Source organism: Pleurodeles waltl, chromosome 9 (genome assembly GCF_031143425.1).
Source record: "Pleurodeles waltl isolate 20211129_DDA chromosome 9, aPleWal1.hap1.20221129, whole genome shotgun sequence".
Classification (NCBI taxonomy): domain Eukaryota; kingdom Metazoa; phylum Chordata; class Amphibia; order Caudata; family Salamandridae; genus Pleurodeles; species Pleurodeles waltl.
In genome coordinates, this window is record NC_090448.1 from 1,102,713,266 (window position 1) to 1,102,734,544 (window position 21,279).

General features: G+C 43.0%; 1 protein-coding gene across 3 annotated transcripts in view; it reads left to right on the plus strand.

Moving 5' to 3' along the window:
- Positions 1 to 10,592: 10,592 nt before the first annotated feature.
- Positions 10,593 to 21,279, plus strand: part of VTI1B (vesicle transport through interaction with t-SNAREs 1B) — a 90,901-nt gene continuing 80,214 nt past the window's right edge. For all 3 annotated transcript variants that reach the window (XM_069208825.1, XM_069208823.1, XM_069208824.1), the window contains exon 1: positions 10,593 to 10,788. In XM_069208825.1, coding sequence (XP_069064926.1) covers positions 10,692 to 10,788 — 97 coding nt within the window. In that variant the 5' untranslated portion in view covers positions 10,593 to 10,691. The remainder of the gene's footprint in view (positions 10,789 to 21,279) is intronic.

Here is a 21,279-nt window from a genome sequence, read left to right on the forward strand (position 1 = left end):
GTAGAATGCTAGGATGACAATGAGCGAGAAGGAGTTGAAGCTACTGAAGTTGAAAGAGTTAGGAACTCATGTAAGGGGACTGATTGAGAACATTGGAAAATTAGGTGACACTGAAAAATTCTGAGAGGTGTGGTGCAGGAAGGAGGAGGTGAACCGTAAGAAAGCATAAGAAAGAGAGTTTGAAGGAAGATGGGGAAGAATCTGCAAGGGGAATGGTAAAGGAGTGTCCTTTGAGAGAAGTACGGGAAGGAGCATACATATGCGTTTCATTGTCATGATCAGACCTTTTCCATTTTACCAACTCTCTTCCTAAACTCAGTTAATCCTGGTAAGTGCTACACACAGATGGAACACATTATGACCATGTCTAAGGTCCTGTGGGAGGATTTGGATGTATTTTTGAGATGGCTGCCCCAAAGGATCTGTAGGCAGAATGTAAGAGGGCAGTTGACTGAGCCATACAGAAACACCCACGGTGGTAGGGACAAATGCCCCTTCACCCATAGTCAAAACCAAATATGACAGTCATAAAACATCTAAAGCCAATAGTTCCCCAAAAAGAGATGAAATGGTCCAAGATTTTCCAAACCTCTCAAGAGCTGAAGGAGTTAGTGCAGGCCTGCTTTGAGAGGTTGATGCGGGTGTACAGGAGGCACTGCAGAATGAATGATCTGCTGGGGGATGATAAGGGTGGGTGGGGGTTCTTGCCTCCTTTGCGCAGGGACTGAGACCTGAAATCAGCAATTAGATCATTCCCGGTGTCCTTTGTTGACAGAGAAAACCTGTAAACAAGTTCTCCCACTATGAAAAATATTGTAGTGACATAGTGGAAGCCAAGCGAAAGAGGATTAAAGAGAAATATATGATAGTCCAGATGTAATTGGTACAGAGTTTGGGGGAGGGGCAAAGGGACTTAAAGTTCTGTCGTTTAGGACCCAAAATAGAACCCAGTCACACCATGCCAATGCCAATAGTCTTTATGAGCTATGGTGGAAATGTCTGTGGAATGGGAAGAGGTCGAGTAACATGATGGGGACCAGCATAAGTGCCCTAAAGAAGGTTACCTTGTGTCACATTTGTAACAAAGTGGGGCATTGAAAATGGTAGTGTATTTACTATCCAGTTCGAATCATGACTGACACTCAACCTGCGTGTCCTGCAGGGCAGAGAGAGCTTCCCCCAATACCTAGACCACTTATGTCAGCCCAAAGGTCCCTACACCTGGAATGCTGCCAAATTCCTTTAACCCAATGCAGATGCAAGGAGGCCTTCCACATCTCCAAGTGAGCAACAGAGTACCCCAAAATCTGATGATGTCTCAAAATGGCCTAGTTCCCATTATGGTGAGACTTCGAAAGATTGTGAACAGGACCAATGATGGTGCCTGAGGAGGGAGGACTGCATACTTGGTGCATTTCTGGAAGTGGACCATAGTGGACAGTATGTGAATGGAGAGGCTAACGAGCACCCTGTATCTTTCCTAATCTGCACAGGAGCCACTCGTTCAATGGTTAGATCAATTGAGGTCCCTAACCTACCCCTCTTGGGAAAAGACGTCCAGGTTGTAGGCATTATCAGTCAGCAGCACACCAATCAAAGTACTGCCTCCAAGTCAATAGAAAGGAGACATCATAGAGCAACACCAGTTAGTGGTTTGTGATTCTGCACCTGTGAATTTGTTAGCCAGACCCCTTCTTTGTAAACTCAACTGCATCATCTATTGAAGATGGCGCAGGGATTGAAACACAGGCAGCTGATGCTGAGTTTAAATTACAGTCACCAGAACCTGTTGTCAGGTTATATCTGGCCATTACCAAGGAGGACCTAATGGTCGATCTAGGAGATAAAGTCAGAGAGGATGTCTGAGATTTCACAGAAATCAAAATTGGATTATTCAAAGGTGCCAAACCCTTAAAGATCACCCTCTGACCCAATGCTGTTTCTCCTCAGACCTGTTCTTATAAAATGACTCTAGTAGTCATTGCAGGGACTACCCCCCTCATTGAAAGCATGATTGAGCAAGGCATTCTAAAGAAAGTAGTCAAGAGTCCATGTAACTCTCCAATCATGGCTTTTTAAAAAGCAAACAAAAAGTGGAGGATAGTTCAGGGCCTTTGAAAAACATATCTAATTGTCAATCCATGCTATACCGTGGTACCGAAGCCTGCTGTCATTTTGTTCCAAATTTCCCCTGAGGAAAAGTGATTCACAGTCTTTAGTCTTTGCTAAGCCTTTTTTATGGTTCCCTTACACAAAGAGAGACAGTTTCTCTTTGCATTCTGGTTCCAAGAGAAAACCCTTGTGTAGTGTAATGCTCCACAAGGGTATACGGAGAGTCCATCCTATTTCAATTGGATACTTAAAAATAATCTAGAGTTTCTGCATGTACCATGTGCTCTGCTCAGCCAGTTGTCTGAGAATGGGCACAAGGTTTCTCCTGAGAAATTACACTACTGGCAAAAGGAAGTCATGTATTTGAGACATCAGGTAGAAAGGGGAGTGAATAGAGTGTCTTATAAACCCATAGAGACAGTTCCCAAACTTTTCTTTTGTAGTGGAGCCTTTATTGAGGCTGACACACACTGATGTCAATGACCTGGTACCAAAGGATGATGAAAGCATGGAATCCTTTGATGAGTTTAAAAAGGTACTTTGTGGTAAAAAAGGTACTTTGTGGCACACCCACTCTTGGAATGTCAGACTATACAAAATAATTTGTGCTCTTTTGTCATGAAATAGATGGCTGTGCATTGTATTAATACAAGCCCATTGGGAGAGTAAGCGCCCCATCAGATATTGCTTGATTCTCTTGCAGCAGCACTCCCTGGTTGTCTCAAAGTGGTTGCCGTGGTGAGTCTTAGCATTCTGTAAACCAAGGGGACAGTGATGGGTTATTACTCCTAATTTGTGATGATACCTCACTCCATTGAGTTCCTTATGACCCATACATGAACTCAACATTTTATCTTCAGCCACTTAACAGGCTATGAGAGTATTATGTTGGAAGCAGACAATGTTTTCATCAGGAGATGTAACACACTAAACCTTGCTTATCTGTTGTTGACCCCAGAGGGAGATGATGAAGGTGAATTTGATCAACTCTGTGTTAGCATTACTGAGTTGTGCGCAAACCCGAGACTGGACATACTGGATACACCCCTTCCTGAATCTGACCATACTCTTTTTGTTGATGGGTCATGCATGAAAGACCAACGCGGTATTCTAAAGGCCACCTATGATGTGTGTACACTGAATGGAGTAATGGAAGCATCCTACTTGTGCCATGTAATGTCTGCACAAGTAGCCAAAGTGATTGCCCTTACCAGAGGCTGCTGCACATGAGAGGGCTCACGAGTTACCATGTGCACTGACAGGCAGTATGAGTTCAGAGTTGTACATGACTTGGGCATCTATGGTCACAGTGAGGTTTAATAACCTCGACTGGATCCCCCCATTAGGAACAGACTGTATGTTTCAAATTTATTGGATACTTTACAACTTCCAAAGGACATTGCTGTGCTGAATGTGCTGCACACAAGAATGACAACCATTATACAGATGAAATTACCTCATATCGTGCTCTTGAATCCAGCATTTTCTATTGGATGAACCATGTAACACAGAGACTATTTCCGATATGCTTCTAAATATTGTACATTCAATGAGCTGAGAAAATTGTAACATACCGCTCCAGAGCTAGAAAAGGCCAAATGGACAAAGATGGGGTGTTTGAACGATGCCAGTGGCATTTGGGTGTCCAGCAATGGGAAGTCAGTTCTCCCAAATACCCTTTTGTCTGAGATGATGTGGCACATGCACGGTCCAACACATGTGGGTAGAGGTGGAATGGTGACTATTTTTAGACGTAATTGGTACAATTATATTTCCAGTCACTGGCAGAAAGTCTGTGCCAGAACTGTGCTACCTGCCAGAAACAGAATGTAGGCAAAAGAGTTGTGATGACCATGAGCCACATTTAGGAGTCTAGAGTTCCCATCAACCATCGCCAGATTGACTTTGTGGAGATGCCCTGATGTAACGAACTGAGGTATATCCTCGGTATCATGTGTTTGTTTTCATGATGAGTTGATGCATATTCCACCAGGAGATGTGACAGACTAACAGTTACTAAATTACTGTTGCAAGAGTTGATACTACGATTCACCTTGAATTGGAACAAGGAACTCACTTTAAGAGTGAGGTAATGCAGTTGCTGTGTACAGAATTAGGGATTGGTCAGAAATTCCACTGTAGCTATAGGACTGAGGCATCAGGCAATGAAGAGAGATTGAACAGAATAATCAGAGCCAAACTGGCTAAAGCCTGTGCCTCCACATTGCTCAAGTGGCCTGATACTCTTCCTTTGCTGCTATTGAGTATCCAAAGTATAACCCCTGTAAGCAAACAAGATTGTCTCCTCATGAGGTTCTGATGGGGAGAGCCATACAAAGTCCTTCTGCAGCTGCTCTTGTGAATATCACAGATGACATGGTTCTTGAGAATTGTAAGGGATTATTTGATGTGGTGTGTTCTATCTCTCATCAGGTCTGTGCTGCTACTCCTGCGGTATGAGAAGCTCCAGGACATGATTTGAACCCCAGCGATAAGGTTCAAGAAACAAATCTTGCTTGGAGGAGTGCTGGAGAGACCCTTATCAGGTGATCCTGGTCACCAACACTGCTTTTGACATTTGGTAGTGACGATAGGGTAGGGCCTAGAGAACTAACTACTATCATCGGAGATTCTGAGAGAAAGGGTAGAGCCTAGCAAACTATCATCTGAGATTTCCTTGATCTGATTTAAGCTAACATGGCACAGCAACGCTGCAAAATTTTGCTTGTAGATTTGACAGTTGTCCTCTCTGTTTCTATGATTGGATGGCTGTTTGATGTTTATCTTTTGACTGGGGATATCCCTCATGCTCAAATGAACTCTACAGTTAAGTCTGTTGTCAAGACCCCCGCACATGAGAGTAAGGTCTTGCATGTCCCACAACATGAGAGTATGTATAGTTGTAATATGTATTCTCAAATGCTAGGTGAATATGTAAAGGTTATGGAAGCAGAGAATTGCTTTGTGCACTTGTACCTTCCAGACTCTGTAGCCAAGGAAGCAGCATATTTTAATTTACCTTTGTCCTACTCCTTTTGTTGCTCTGTTTTCCTCAATCTCTTTTACCAACAAGATTGCATGAAACTCTCCTTCTCTGATTCTGATTACCCATTAGAAGATGTACCAATTGTGACCAATGGAAATCTGTATTTGTGGGCTACTTAACATATTTATCATTCTTACAAAGGGTTTAAGTCAAGGGAACAGTGTGAATGTATGATGAGATTCTTTATCCCCTGACTAACCTGAGCACTACTAACCAGAGCATGCATGATGTAACCTGCAAAATTACAAAACATGAGAGAGTATCGGTAGATGAACTGAATGAGAGGTTAAGCATAGACGAAGAGAAGGAAGAAAGAAAGACAAGTGCAGAACATATTATTGAAAAGGGTAAGTAGAACTTAAAGGAACCACCTCCAAGATTGAGCATTGATGTCCCAAAGAAGGGATCTTTATGTATGATAAGGCAACCAGAGGGAAAGGAGACCATTGAGAAAGTGGTCTAAACGCTAAGATGACTGGGGGTCTTTCATTGATTCATTCATTATCTGCATGCTCCAGGAAACTTGTTGTGTCGAGCCAGCACACAGATCCGGCTTTACCACTTTTTTTGTCCAGCTATTTGTGGTGTGAAAGGCCAACTATCGGGTGGCCTAGTTCTGTGGGTCAAAAAATCGCCTGCTCTTAATGTTACATGGTTGGTTATAAACTCAGAAGATGTGATGGGGCTATCTCTGGTGGGAGGCAGATTTGTATCCTATGCCTTTATTGTTTACAACAGGCTGGGCGGGGCATAGAATGCATCCAGTATCTTGCATGTTCTAGAGAATGCATTAGACCCCCACACATCATGACAGAGTAATTGTTGCTGGCGATTTTAATGTCACCTTTGAACCTCTTTGCCAAGCACACTTCAATCTATACTGGGGTATTCCCCAGTTAGATTTGTTCCCAGTAAAGTGTGGTTCCCTTGTCGTCAACCAGTTGTTGAGTCTATACCTTTACTTTGGCCTTCGGGCCTGCAACAGTAGAGCTAACTTGGATTGTAGAGGTGCCCACACCTTCAAGTTTATAAGTACGAAAAGTCATATTGATTACATCTTTTTGACTCTGCTGCTATGGCCCTCTTTAATCGATATGAAGGTCTTAGAGTGCTTTGAGAGCAACCACAATGCCCTCCATCTGACCCTTAGTGGGAACAGCTCTGACCATCATTAAGGTGGTAGTCCTAATTCTGGTGTTAATCTATTGTGTTTGAATAATAAGTGGGCTCTAAAATGGGAGGTGGTTTGTAGCGAACCTCCGAGGTGGGCCTAGATTTATGCCCAGTTGGTGAATACTTTCAAGTTTATGGGCCCTAGTGGTCCAGGTATCTCTGACCAGGTGTCCATTACTGAGTACCACGAAAAGCTGTTTAAATCTTTTGAAGGCTTGTTATGCAAGGTTGGGGGCAGGGCTCCCTGTGCATGCACCAGCTGTGCTTGGTTTATTAGTCATTGCAGGAAATTAAGATCCATTCTTATTCAGAGCCTGAAAGACGCCAATAGAGATGTCATTCGTAAAGCCCAAAGGGACTATAAGATTGGACTTCCCCAAGTTAAGCTACTATGGAAATGAGCTCTGTAGGAGGACCTGGTCAAAGCGGTTAGGGCTAGAGACGCTAAGTCTTTTTGGGGGATAGTGGCCCATGGTAATCGCATCGCAGTGACTGGCATTGATTACAATCTTCAACCCCCGACCTGGGTGGACATCTCTCCGACAATCTGTGCACCTAAGCCCTTCAATGAAAACAGCAGATCGGAATATGTCACTTCCCGCCCTGGAGGAAGTATTACTACCTTGACCTTTAAGTTTAAGGACATTGTGGAGGCCATAAAGGCGCTTCCGCCTCACAATGTGCCAGGCCCTGATTTTGTCCCTGGGGACGTATTTAAGGAAGAGCCCCTAATATGGGTTGCATACTTTCAGCTGCTCTTTGTTGGAAGGCGGCTCTATCCCTGCATCTTGACATTCAGACGAGATTATACCCATTATAAAAAAGGTAGTAAAAATGATCCTGGGAATTATAGGCCAATCAGCCTTATTGATACCTCCCGGAAACTTTTCTCCCGCCTCATTCTGGGCAGTTAATGGATTGGGCCAGGGAAAATTCTATCATTTCCGAGTTGCAGGCAGGCTTCAAAAGCAAGGTGAGTACAGTGGATCAAATTGTCTGCTTCTGTTGCCTTTACTGGAAAATATATTTATCGACAAGGGCCACTTATATGTGTTTTTTGTCTATTTAAAATCAGACTTTGACTCCATCCGGAGAGCCGAGATGTGGGAGGTTTTAAAGGAGATTGGTGTTCCTGATAACCTGCTGTCTGTCATAATAAGGTTTCATGCACACAACCTGGCCAGAGTCAGGTATGGTAATAATGGTGTGCTTATGGACCCGTTTAACATAGGTCTGGTGTTCGACAGGTTTCCGTGCTGGTCCCCACCTTTTTCTCACTTTTCACTAATGACCTTGTTTACACACTTGAGTTTCTGAGCAATGATGCACCCAGACTGCGACCCTATAAAATTGCAATGCTGTTGTTTGCAGATGACACAATGTTGATATCTAAAACTCTGTGTGATCTGCAGGCAATAGTAGATCATTTCATAAGCTTCTGCAGTGCTCGGGTCTTGAGATTAACATTAACAAAACTAAATTTATGGCGTTCAACCCACACAAATCTGCCAGGACTAAGATCACGGTGCAGGTTGCCCACTTGAACAAGTGCAGAAGTTTGTTGATCTGGGAGTGTACTTCAATTACAAAATGAGTTGGTACACCCACATTAACAAATGTGCATTTAAATTCCAGTCTGCGGCAGGGGTGGTATCTAAAGTGCGTGGGAGGACCCATACTAGCTCAGTTGTTCCAGTGTTTGGGATTTACAACTTAAAAGCGAAAAGCTCAGACACTTATGGTGCAGAATTATAGGGTGATACCGGCTCTCATGAGCTCTGCAAAGTAGAAAATAGGTTTGTACGGAACGTTCTTAATCTTCCGCAAAGTGCCCCTTGTCTTCCTCAGCTCTTAGACTTGGGTCTTTACCCAATTAAATGCAACACCTTGTCTAGACCCATCCTGTACTGGCAAAGACTTCGGTCTGGAGAGGAACTGGAAATGTATAGAGTTTCGATAAAGGCACTTTTATTTTCTCCAGGGTGTGAGAAGATCCCCTGGCTTGCCTATATCAAGTCCTCTCTGCATGATATGGGTTTCTCTACTTTGTGGGCCTCCCCGGGTTCAGCTGAATCTGTTCCCCGCCAATTGATAAAATATTGCATAGATAAGAATCTGTGGCTAAGGAAACTGCATTAAGGCAGAAAGTTTAACAGATCTATGCCTAGGCACTAAGATCAGTCCTGCTTATGAACCATTTTTCGACTCTCTGCCTGGCGTTACCCCATTACAACTCTTTTTAAAATGGAGGTATGGGGTTCTTCCGGTAAACAGTTTCTGTACAAAGTTGGGAGAGAAGAATTGCAGCTAGAGTAGGTGGCCACTTTGTGAGGCTGCAGAAGACACTCTCCACCATTTTGCCTTTTTTTGTCTAGCCTTATGAAAGGCCACACAAGCATTGGCTAAAACCATTGTGCAATCTCTTGGGTTTCAGGCAATATGCACCAACACTGAGCATTTTTAATGCTTTGATACAAGAGAGGTGATTGTGGTCACAATGACCATGTTTCTGCAGGCTGCTTGGCTCCTCCACAAACGTGGAGTGCAGCATATAAGACTTTAACGTAGCCGTTGCGGTCCTTTTTACTGCCTTATTTTCATGGTACCTTTTAATCATATTTTTAAAGGCCTGTCCTGTTTACTTTGGAGTTAGCTTTATGATTTGTGTCTTGCTTTTGTATCCTCCAATTTATGCTATTGTATAATACAGTATAAGCCATGGTTGGCTACTTGTTTCTTAGTTTTAGTTTAATGATTTTGCACTGCACATATTCTTATATTTGTATTGTAATACATGATGTTTTATGGATTTTGATATTCCGAAATAAACATTAGTGATGAAGATGAAATAAAGAAGTGTGTGTTTAACTCTACCTAACGGAGAGTGTTCCCAAAGACCTTTCCTGCACTGTGCCTAACCAAGGACATCCCAACTGTCTCAGGCAACCGTTGTACAGTGTATCAACTAGTATGCTCTAATCATCTATGAGAATCACTAAAATTCAATATAATGCTGCTATGAGAGAATCCCTGAAAGTATTCTGTGAAATGTTTCTTCTTGCTTGCTTCTCATTGGTGCATATCTTGAGAACCATGTACTCATTTAGAAGGTATGAAAGTCTTAGTCTAAAGTCCTACAAATGGACATGCATTTCTGTATTCAGAATCCTTTATTTCCCACATTTAGAAGATAAATCTATGCCGGATTTCATATACAACAGTACTGAGTTCCTCATATTTATTATTTGTATGCTTTGCTGCTAATTTATGGTGACATAGTTCATGTACTCTGCTCATTAATTTCTTATATAAAGTCTTAAACTTATTATCCGGCATCTATCATTCTTATGAGAATGTTTCAGTATTGATCATTGAAGTTGATCCCAAATGTATTACTGTCTGGTCTAATCAGGAAGCACCAAAGTCCAAAGTGGGACTACACTGCTCCCGTCCTAGCCATTGGCATGAATTTGCTATGATTATTGAGGACGGGTTTGGTCGATGGCAGGTGGACAAGGTACATAGGCGTAATGATCCAATTACTTACTGGTAATCTTCGTTACTCCTAGTCCTATTCATCCTGTCACAGTCATTACAGACCCTCCCTCCTAGCCTTCGATTTTGCTTTGATATTACTGGAGTATTCTGGGTAAGCTATCTCTTCTAGAACTTCCAGAAGGGTGGGTAGGGATTATTTGATTCCTCCTGTGTTTTTTTCTGACCAGATGGTGCATTCATCCTCGTGGGGTAATAATTATCAGGAAAAAGAGTAGAACTGAGAGTAATTGAGATTACTGGTAAGTAAATTGGGCAATCCCCGCCTCTGTGTCCCTAACAGAACTTAAAATGTGCTTAAAGATTGCTAGGAAATTTTACATTCATGATGCATTCAAATATCACACTTACATAAAACTGCCACTGTAAACATAGAAACGTCACACTGATGCCACAGAAAACATGGGCATTATGGAGAAGTAGGTTTTGAAGTCCATTGGAACAGCACCTATACACTTAGGGAAAGAATACGTAGTATTAAATATAAAACAATATTTTCAGTAATAAACCGCTGTAAATATTTCTGTAAAAAATAGCACATAATTCAAATATACTTTGGTACTCTACAGGTAAAAAACAGAAGCGCTCATTGTGTTTGCTCTTGTACTGAGAACCTGCACCATTTCAAGATGGCCGCCCCTTTGCTGACGGGGTTGTCGCTCTGCGAGGCGACGCCTTTCTGCTACATGATTAGTGGTCAGGTGGTTGTGACGTTGCGTGCAAGGAAGTCACGCTACCTGTGCCGCCTAGCGCAGGCTTCAACTCTGCGAATGTGGACTGAGGGTCTGTGCACTCCTGTGCAGCCATGTCCTCCGAGCAGTATGAGAAACTGCAGGAGATCTTCACTGGGATTTACGAGGATTTACAAAGACTCCCAGAAAGGATACAGGACAGCCAGGGCGGTGAGTAAACCGGCCAGTGGAGAAGGGCAAACCAAATGGGTGATGAGGGCAGCACCGTAGGCTGAGGCGGGGAGTGGTGCACCTGGGATTTAGGAATAGTAGAAACAGGGAGTGAGAGGGCGTGCAATGTAGCTGATAACGGGTATGTGTGCAGATTTGACTGAGCAGAAGCATCATGGAAGTTGTGTAAAGTGCCTGGAAAGATGTTGGCACAAGCACCAGGGGATTTGAGGACCGGTACATCACTGAATCACAGGAAGCTTGGGTACCGAGAATTCTAGGACAAGTATAATCAGTGCACGATATCTGGAAAGACGAGAAACAACTGGGCGTTTAGGCACGGGGGTACTATGCGTTTAAGTGAGAAACAGCTTGCTCTCAATCCACGGTACTATTGTATTACAACTTTTATATAGCGCTTACTATTCCTATGTGGGGCTCTGAAGCACTTGCCTACATGGGGAGCTCATACCCTGTAGGGTATGTGGTTGGACGGATTTTGTCTTAGTTTACATCCTATATGGGAAGTGTTTCCATTAAGTGAATGAGGATCACGAGGCGCGGTTATTGTGTTTCGGGACACAGTGTGGTGGATGATGAGATTGGTGTTCCTGATAACTTGCTGTCTGTCATACTAAGGCTTCATGCACACAACCTAAAAGGTTGCGAGAGACAGCCGCTTAGTTTAATGGTTTTCACTATGCTGGTAGCTTGGAGCAGCTCTGCAAGCCCCCTTCAGATATTTCTTATATGTGTTAGTCTGCTTCGCTTGCTGTCCAGTCTGAGATTTTGTTTATAGTTGCGATTCTGAGCCTGCATGGTTGGAGGGAGAGGGAAGTTGAAAGATTTGTTGGGATGGGTATTTTTATTATCATCCCATATCAGTGTCTTGGTTTCATTTATGATGTATTCATGTAATTCAATAGAATGGCATGGCATATCTGTTCTGTGAGCTTCACGCACAAAATCCAAACATGCTTCATGCCCCTCTATGATTTGCTTCCTTGCTGTAGCTCATGGTCACATTTAGGAGCACAATAGTAGAAGGCTCACTCTATGCTGGCAGTAATGGACAATTATGGGCTATAGATTACAACAGCTCCAACACTTCAGGAGTATTACACACCAAGAGCCGTCAAATCCCATTAAGAAAGGTGTAAGTTTGCATATGTTAACAATCAACATGCAGCACGGAATTTATTGGTTTTATCGTTTGATTCTTAATTTTATTGTGATCACATGCACTGAATCTTACCTTCCACCCTCAACATATTCATTCCACAACACTAAATAAACTAGAATAGCAGCAAAAAGTATCTTAATGCATAAAAGTAGTAAAAGTAAAATTTTATACACTTTCATGCTACCAATGTACTCAAAACAACCACTCACAAAACACTGAGCTCTGTCCCAAACACAACCATGAAAGTTAGCCTCTTCTCCACTCATTGAACAGATAGAAATTGCTAAATTATGTATATATCTGTTTTGCAAAAAAGGAAAAACAGTGCACCCACTTAGAATGAAATGCACCTTTATCTGATAGGGAGGGCCTGCAGTTGTGCACATGACATCTAACAATAGTGGCTCAGGTGATGCATGGACAGAGTCTAGGCGTTGTTAGAAAAGGGGACACCAACAGGGATTTGGACAAGGTGGCCAGGACAAAGGTACTGCATGGGCTGTAAGTAGAGATACCAGAGGATGAGAATCGTATGATAGGGGCCGAACACAAGCGGGGCTTCAGGGAAAATGCTGACTAGGGTAGAAGAGAGGTAAGAACATGCTCCAGCGATGACGGTAAGTATTTGTTAATGCACTAGCAGGTTACAGGATGGCCCACTTTTTATTATCACGTTGCAGGATGCTTAGCATGTATGCAGACACTTTGCATGCCTGGAGACGTTTTAGGTGCACATCAGTACACTTTGCCCACATGAACACATCAGAGATCATTTGTTGGAGAGCATGGAAAAGTTGATTGTGAGTCTTAGAGCTCATTTGTAGGGTTTAATTCAATAACCCCCCTTTAAATCAAGCCCTTTATAAAGATAGATCTCGGTTGGATATTGAGTTTATGGAGCCTGCGTATGGTTTCGTACTGTATCTGTGTTTTAAGCTCTTTACCACTTCCTGGAGTAAGCATTGACTGCTCACTGTTGAAACCTTTAGAGAGACAAGTTTACAATAGGAATAACTCCATCATCAAAATGGAATGAAATATGTTTAATGCCTGACATACCAATGGCAAACAAGCGCATCCACCGTTGACACTGTTCAGTAACGACCTATTGCCAGAGGCCCCCCCCCCCCCCCCAAAAAAAATCTCAATCTACTGCATGAACATATTTAGACTGGGATACCCAATTCACAAGAGTGAGACTATACCACGACTAGGCTTAACACCTGATCCTGGTTTTACCGTTTTACCTAACATTCCTGAAAACAATGAATTATAAATCTAACAAGAACACATTTCCCTGGGAATTGTAGTCCATTGGCCTTGTAATATTGTAGAAGCCTTTCAATCAAGCAGTCGGTATTGCAGTCTCCAGCTTACCAAACTATTTGAAATTAAACAAATCTTACTGTCCCTGTGTTCCATGATCTCACAATGTGTGTGCCCCTTGACGGGGTATTAAATTAAGGAAAATAAATACCGAAGGCATATCCAGAATGGACCCCCAGCATGATTTTCATTCACACTTAAAGGTTCTGTAACTGCAATTGTCCACATTTGCACCTCGAAAGGTGACCCTCTGTCTGAAACTGCATTGTGCGGGATCCCTCCTGTGTTAGACTCCCCCCTACCAGTCTCATGCAGGCACCTTCTTCACATCTACCAAATGAGTAAAATAGTGATATGTGTACACACTGGTAGGTCGCTTCAGGTGTGCTGTCATGCACTGAGATATGCACATTAAAAGTAGAGCTTTCAACACCCTCCAGCAGCTTAGTGCAGGCAATTGGGCTGAAAACCCAAATGATGGACAAATCTGCAAAACAATTACATGGTGGGCCAAACTAGTGGGTTACTAGAGGAGCGCATGGATTTGAGGGCAGAGTCTCAAGGGGTGGCAGATTGTTTGACGATCCAGATCAGTCTTAGGTGAGAGAAGGTTGGTTGCAGAGTGTTGTGAAGAAAGGTCAGAAAGTTTTGGAATCTTTCTGGATCATTTGGTTGGTGCTACAGGTTGTAAGTGACAGCCAGCAAAAGGATGGTGGGTTGATTATGTAGTTTGATTAATGAACTTTGCATGTGTTGTGAATAATGTTTAAAGATTTGAGTTTGAGGCTTGATAGTAGTGGGCATGATTAAAGTTTCCTTAATGTGGAGGTGATGTGGTTAAATTTTCATTAACCTGTGGTTTGTATGAAAGCCAACAGATTGAACAGTTCTAGAGCGAGTGAGGGTGGAACTATGTAGCTGTCTTTCGTTCAGGCAGCTTTCATTATGATGTTATAATTTGCCAGTGCTGCTAAAAATGAATTCGTTTTTTTAGGAATTGAGTTTTTGATAGGAGGTGATATTCAAGGTATTGTTGGCTGTCTGGTAGATGTTTGAATGTCCTGACGTCCTGATATAATCGGAGAGGGTAATAATAAATCTCCTATAAAACGAGATTGCTGCCATAATTTGTCGCCGCACTACGTGGCACCAAAGAGGCAAGTGGATTTTGCGACAGGACAAGTTGATTTTATGAAGCATCCTGCCCCACGGACAAGTAGATATTTTATTAAATTCCACACCCCTGATTGATAACTCGCTACTTCTTTCACTGTGTGACCAGTGCAGAAGTCTGAACTCCTAGAACTGTTAGCTTGTGCTTTTAAGGGCGCACACATGACATTGGAATGCTATTTAAGTGTCTTAGATAACTAGGTAGTTTATGTTGTTTTTCTTTGGCAGCAACACAGACAGGAGGAAGGCAGTGATTAATCTACATGGATTTTTATCGTCTTGCTTAACTGTTCACCTGACCTTTTTAATTTACACCAGTATTATTCTACAGTTCTTTGACGCCACACAAATACATATCTATTCCCATGCTATTTACTTGTAATGCTTCACGTTACCATGCAACATTAATTTAAAGCCAGACCTATGGGCATTGCCAATGCTTGCCTGTTTTTTTCTGTACCTTGCTTTTCAAGTTAGCCAAAACAGGTCCGCTCACCTGGGACCCTGGCGGTATCGGTGCACGTATAGGTTAGAAGCCTGTCAAACTTTACACTCATTCTCTCTACTTTGCGGTGAGACGCGTACTCTGGAGCCACACATCCACCAGGTCTTCACTAGAAAAGCAATAATTTATTTAGGTGCAAACATGCAAGACCAACACCCAACAAGTTTTGGCGTGACACTGCCTTGGTCACAGGTGAATTAGCTGTATTTCCAGCACCCTTTCAAGAATACAAATGTTAGTGTAAACAGAGACGAAGGGTTGGAAACCTCACCAGATGGGCAAACTATTTTCGGCCATTTTGAAACATATTACGTGCGGCAATAACACTGATGCAATACATCAGTATTGAAAATCAAGAGCTAGTAAAAAGTCCGTAATTGGACTTCAGTATCAAATAATGTCCCCTAATTCATGCACAGTCAGCAAAAATACTGGTATTGTATTAAACACATATCCACGTTCCCGGACCATGTTAATTAACGTATGCTTCAAAACAGAAAGCATTACATTACAACCAAATGTAACAATATGTTGTATTTTCAGTTATATCACTGTACAAATAAAAATAAGAACCAATATGCTCACTACATAAATTAATCAATAAGGACCGGTGTTCACATTTAAATCTAGTACCTAGCTAAGCCCAAGATTCAACGAGGCAATTTGCTCAGGTATATAGTAAACCAGGTAAGCAACATGGCAAGTGTCAATCATCAGGTGCCCTCATGTATAATAATTAATACAATTAAACTCAGAAGGGTATAACATCATGCCCAAGTGGGCTAATGAACTAATGTCTGAGGGTATTGAGGAAAAAAGGGTAATATGACCAGTGATATAACTCCCACTTGTACTGTCTCCTGCCCATTCTGCCCCAGTGGGCATAAGACACCATGGGGGTCATTCTGACCCTGTCGGTAAAATCCGCCAGGGCCAACGACCGCGGGAGCACCGCCAACAGGCTGGCGGTGCTCCCATGGGCATTCTGACCGCGGCGGTACAGCCGCGGTCAGAAACGGAAAACCGGCGGTGTACCGCCGGTTTCCCGTTGCCCTGGGAGGCCATGGGGATTCTGACCCCCATACCGCCATCCTGTTCCTGGCGGTTTTGGCCGCCAGGAACAGAATGGCGGTATGGGGTGTCGTGGGGCCCCTGTAACAGGGCCCCACAAAGATTTTCAGGGTCTGCCATGCAGACACTGAAAATCGCGACGGGTGCAACTGCACCCGTCGCACCCCTTCCACTCCGCCGGCTCCATTCGGAGCCGGCATCCTCATGGAAGGGTGTTTCCCGCGGGGCTGGCGGGCGGCCTTCTGGCGGTCGCCCGCCAGCCCAGCGGGAAAACCAGAATACCCGTGGCGGTCTTTTGACCGCGCAGCGGTATTCTGGCGGTCCCAGCCAGGCCGGCGGCTTTCGCCGCTGGCCGGGGTCAGAATGACACCCCATATGTCTATTAATATTAACAATAACACAAGACATGGCATAAACTTTCACTAACATACATAGTTTTTGCCTGCTTGGGAAAATCACGTTGTGCACATTCAATATTTAGCATGACGTAATATAAATAAATAATCAACTCAAGCAATACAACAAGAACATTTATAATGGGGAGTAGTTCCATGTGCATAAGCACATAGTACCTACCAACCAAAAAAACACACAAAAACTAGACACAAAGAGAAGAGCAAAAGCAGATGAACTGTTTGGCAAAGCAGACACACAACTAGTAGCCAGTCAGGCCAATGCAGCTGTCTTGTCCACCAACCAAAAATATTTGAGACTTAAGACGTTTTAAAGAAAGAAAATACCAAGTGGTGGGAATCTCCCTAGTGTAGCTAGTGTTCTGATAAGCCTCATTTGACCACCGGTCAAGACACTAAACTGTCACTGGATATAACTGGCCCCTTCTCTGATAATAGTAATAATACTGCATGACACCCTGTTCTGTTGCCCATAAATCAGTTATTGAAATCATGAGCAAGCGTAGTTAATTGTCAGTGTTTAAGACATGTATCAGTCAGCTCTGGGACACCACAGACGTCTGACAGTGGCACTGCAGACACCATGTATCTCTCATCTAGATTTTGTGTGTATGATATGCATATATGAATTACTTTTACTAGTTTTGATACCCATACAACATGTGAAATTGTGTGTCTATGTGTGCCTAATTAAAATACTAATATTCACCTGCGTGAATGGACATCTTCTTACCTTTTATATACTTGATAATCATCATGCACAAGTAAGTTCCAGGCTAAGCTGGCATACATCTAATACCTATGAGAAAAAGGAGGTGTGACCTGAGCTCATTGCCTGGACATTTGCCATTGTATAACTTCCTTGCTACCTAGGTCCTTTGAAAAGAAAATCAACTTTATACTCTGTTCTATTTAAACCTTGACAGAGAGAGGCTATGTCCTTCCTCCTCCTAAGGTTTTGTTAACCTAACTGGCGATCACTAGGCAGGACAAAAGATGTCCTATTTCACCTGTCAGATGTTCCCCCAAATACCTGCCAAGTAAGAATTAAGTACATGCTGCCTGATAAACACATGGCCTGATGGGAAGGAAAGATAGTGGTGAGATACAACTGGTCTGGCCTGGAGTTGGCCCTCTCTTCTGATTTTAGGTAGCTGAAGGAATCCCCAAGAGTCCAATGTCTTTGAGGGTTTCTTGCACACCTCTTGGAAAGTAGTAGTTGTGACCTCGGAAATACTGGCACACTAGCAAGTCATCGGGTAGATCAGGGACAAAAACATGGTGGTGCTTCCACCTTCAAGTTGATGTTTGACATTGCCCCACAATTCTCCTGCCACAGCACGCCATTCCTGTTATTGAGGACAATTACTGCCAGCAGCTGTGGTGGAAGAATAGTGAGGTGACTGCTCTTATTCCACCTGGACAGTAGGTGTACCTCCACCCAAGTCTAAATGATTACTTCTGGTTGTGTGTGCTATTTTGAACATCCTTGGCTAGAGCAAATAGAAAGTGACTTGGGGGACTGCTTATTGGGCTCAAAGAGGGAGAAAGAGAGGGACATCCCAAATACCAATCCCCATGCAGCCCCCTTAGCTACAAGATAGCCCTCTGCCACGTTTGAGAAGGCTTTCAAAAACTCTTGTAACCATTTGGTGCAGAACAGGAAGCACATCACACGGACACTGGAATATGTTTTAGCCTGATTTTATACTGTGGTTTTTTATATTTTTTATTTTATTCATAGGATCTCCTTCGTTAAAGGCAAAAGTCCATATTTTTTCTGAAGTGTCTTTGTTGGGAATACTAGAGGCGGAGTTAAAGTCTTGTATAAGGGTTTTGATGGTGCAGGAGTACCGTTTTAATGATATTAATACGTCCCAGCCATGGAGACCTATAGATCTCTTTTCAAGAGGGTATCAATGAGACAGGACAGGTCACAATGTAGGTTTTATGTATTTGTAGTGGGAAAACACCACCCAAGAATTCAATCCCGGTCGGAGACCATATAAACCTGTGATGTGTGGTCCAGTTGCTTACTGTTCTTTATTTGTTGTTCCATTCCCATATCAACAAATTTAATGCAATTAATCTGAAAGCCCAAAACCATTTGGAAGATGTCAAGCTCCTCAAGTAATTTGGGAAGGAGGCTGAAGGATTGGTTTGGTTAGGAAACATAACACGTCTTCAGCAGAGAGAGCTATTTTAATTTGTGCCATGCAGCCACCATCCCTGAGATCTCAGTTTTGGAGTTTGTTTTCTGGATTAAGGGTTCCATTGTTAGTTCGAGAATAGAAGGCAATAGTGGACACCGCTGTCTCGTCGCTCTTGTCAAGGGTATTGTATCAGACACACAGACTCTAGCTACTTAAAGGCTCCGGAAAGTTGGCTAGTATTAGTGTTTGAATTTGCGGTCCCAATTCTGTCTGAGACGGAGTCTTCCAGACAAATGTGCAGTCCACCCTGTCAAAGGCCTTCCCCGCATCGATTGAGAGAAGAACTAATCATGAGTTTTCATGGGTAGCCTTATCTATCAAGTTCAGGCACACTTGTATGTTATCTCCTGTCTTGCCTGTCTTTTATGAATCCTGCTTGATACTACAAGAATAACAAGGGTCAGGTGTCTTAAATTTTTGTAGTGAGAATTCTGATGAAACTTTTTACATAGCTATTTAATAAAGCTAAGGCCTGTGCGAGCCACAATTAGTTGGAACCTTCCTAGGTTTTAGTAGAAGAATGAGGGTGGATTGCATTGTTGGTTGAGAGGTTCTTCACATTTGCAAAAATGTTGCAAATAGTTTGGTTAGTGAAGGGGCAAGAACATCCACACACACCTCGTAAAGTGAGTTGGAAAACCCATCTGGACCTTGGGTCATTCCACTGGCGAGGGCTTTATTAGCATCATTTATCTCCATTAGAGAGAGAGGTTTCTCCAAGCTGTCGGGGAATCTTAAGATATCAAACTCCCTCCAGTTACTGATCCTGAATATCATGAAGCGCTTGTGGTGAAAGCTCTTGTGTACTGCTTCACAATGGGAACAAGGAGTCAACACACCAAATATTCATAGGTACATCATAGCTGTTCAGTTGGTGCCAGCTCTACTGTGTGCACAAACTTACCACTGCCAATTACCATGTTCTTCTGAATTAACAGTACACTATTGGCATAGGTTTGTGACGTCATATCAAGCAGTCACCTGCCATTCACCAAACACCCAAGTAGTGTGCAACTCCGAATTTCCGGCGGGTTTGCCCGGTTGTGGCTATTCAACATAAGCAGGAAGGCAGAGAATAAGATTGGGTATGGTATACGATGAAAGAGCAGAAATCGCTGCAGCAAATATTTCCTAATCGGACCACAAGACCTTCATAGAATAGTCCATCTGTTACACTAGGTGCAGACTCCTGTTGTGAAAACGAATGGAGGTAGAGAATCTACGAAAACGAACAGTTATTTAATCTAGGAGAAACAAATAAAGCCATAACTAGATTATGTGGCGTTCTAGAATGCAGTCATCCCTAGAACACTCTATTATACGTCCAGAGTGGAATGAAGATATGGACCTAGATATTTCAGAAAGTACTTAGACACTGATCCGGCGGAGAGCAACTAGATCCTCCATTTGTGGCAAATACAAAGGAACTGCCACAAATACTGTTTAAATGGTATCTCACACCAGTCCGACAGAGAGCGATCTATGGACTTCCTGACAATTGTAGGTGAGGATGTCGCAAGCTCAGTACTTAGACTCACATGGTGTGGTTATGTGAAAGTGTACAAGGTGTCTAGACACGAGTTTTCCAGCAGATCAAAGACATACTGGAACCCAGTTGTCACTGGAAACTCTGATGATTTTATTGGGGGAGGTGGGCGATGAGCTGACTGATCACAGTTTTGACTCCTGTTGGTAGACATATGTCCCGACTGCTACTTGCAGTAAGACTGACTGTAGTCCAGAAGTGAAAGGCTCCCCCCCCCCCCAACCTTGGAATTATGGTGGAGTAAAATCTGCAATCTCTGCCATAGAGAAGCAGACAGCAATGGTGTGGAAATAGGGTGGCTTAGTATATGAGGAACTTGACCCACTTGGAGAAGTGTGGCTCAATGGTTAGAGCGGCAGACCCTGATGCAGAGGTCTGGCCTGGGACCAGTTTTTAATTCCTGCCTCAGCGGGTCTTGGGCTCAATTTCCTCAGACCTGATAATTCTCGCCTCAGTGCCAATCTAATCATGGTCCCACTCTGTAACTCTGGGCAATAGCTTGCTTAATCTACACAACGGCCCCAACAGCGCTGGGATGCCTGGCTTCACCTTGGGGGTGCCCAGGAGTGGGCACTTCACAGGGATAGCCAGGAAGAGTTCCACAGCGGTATACGTACAGCGCAAAGAAGCCCGATTTACAGGGTAAAAGTGCGCTATACAAATACGAAGTTTACAGTTTTTTAAAAGTTTTTTTTTTTAACTTCCTTTCATATTACAAGAAACTGATACCCGGGACATGCCCAGTAGCACATACACCCCCTTCCCTGCTGATGTCTGCAACATGAATAGAACTAGGCACCACTGATTAGGTTGTCGAGGTGAACTCCACACTGTTTAGAGAAAAGGCAAGTATTTTATTATACTTGCAATAATGATATTTGTGTTGCATGATATTGTTTAGAATTGCAAGCCATTTATACCTTATATCGCTGCACATTTTAGAAATAGCAGAATTCATGATTTTTATACATAAAGAGAGAGAGATGTAGTTTGAGCACTCGAGGACTAACAGGCTAGCGAGGAGGCGTGCCAGGGAGATTGTACTTTCGTATTTTTTATTT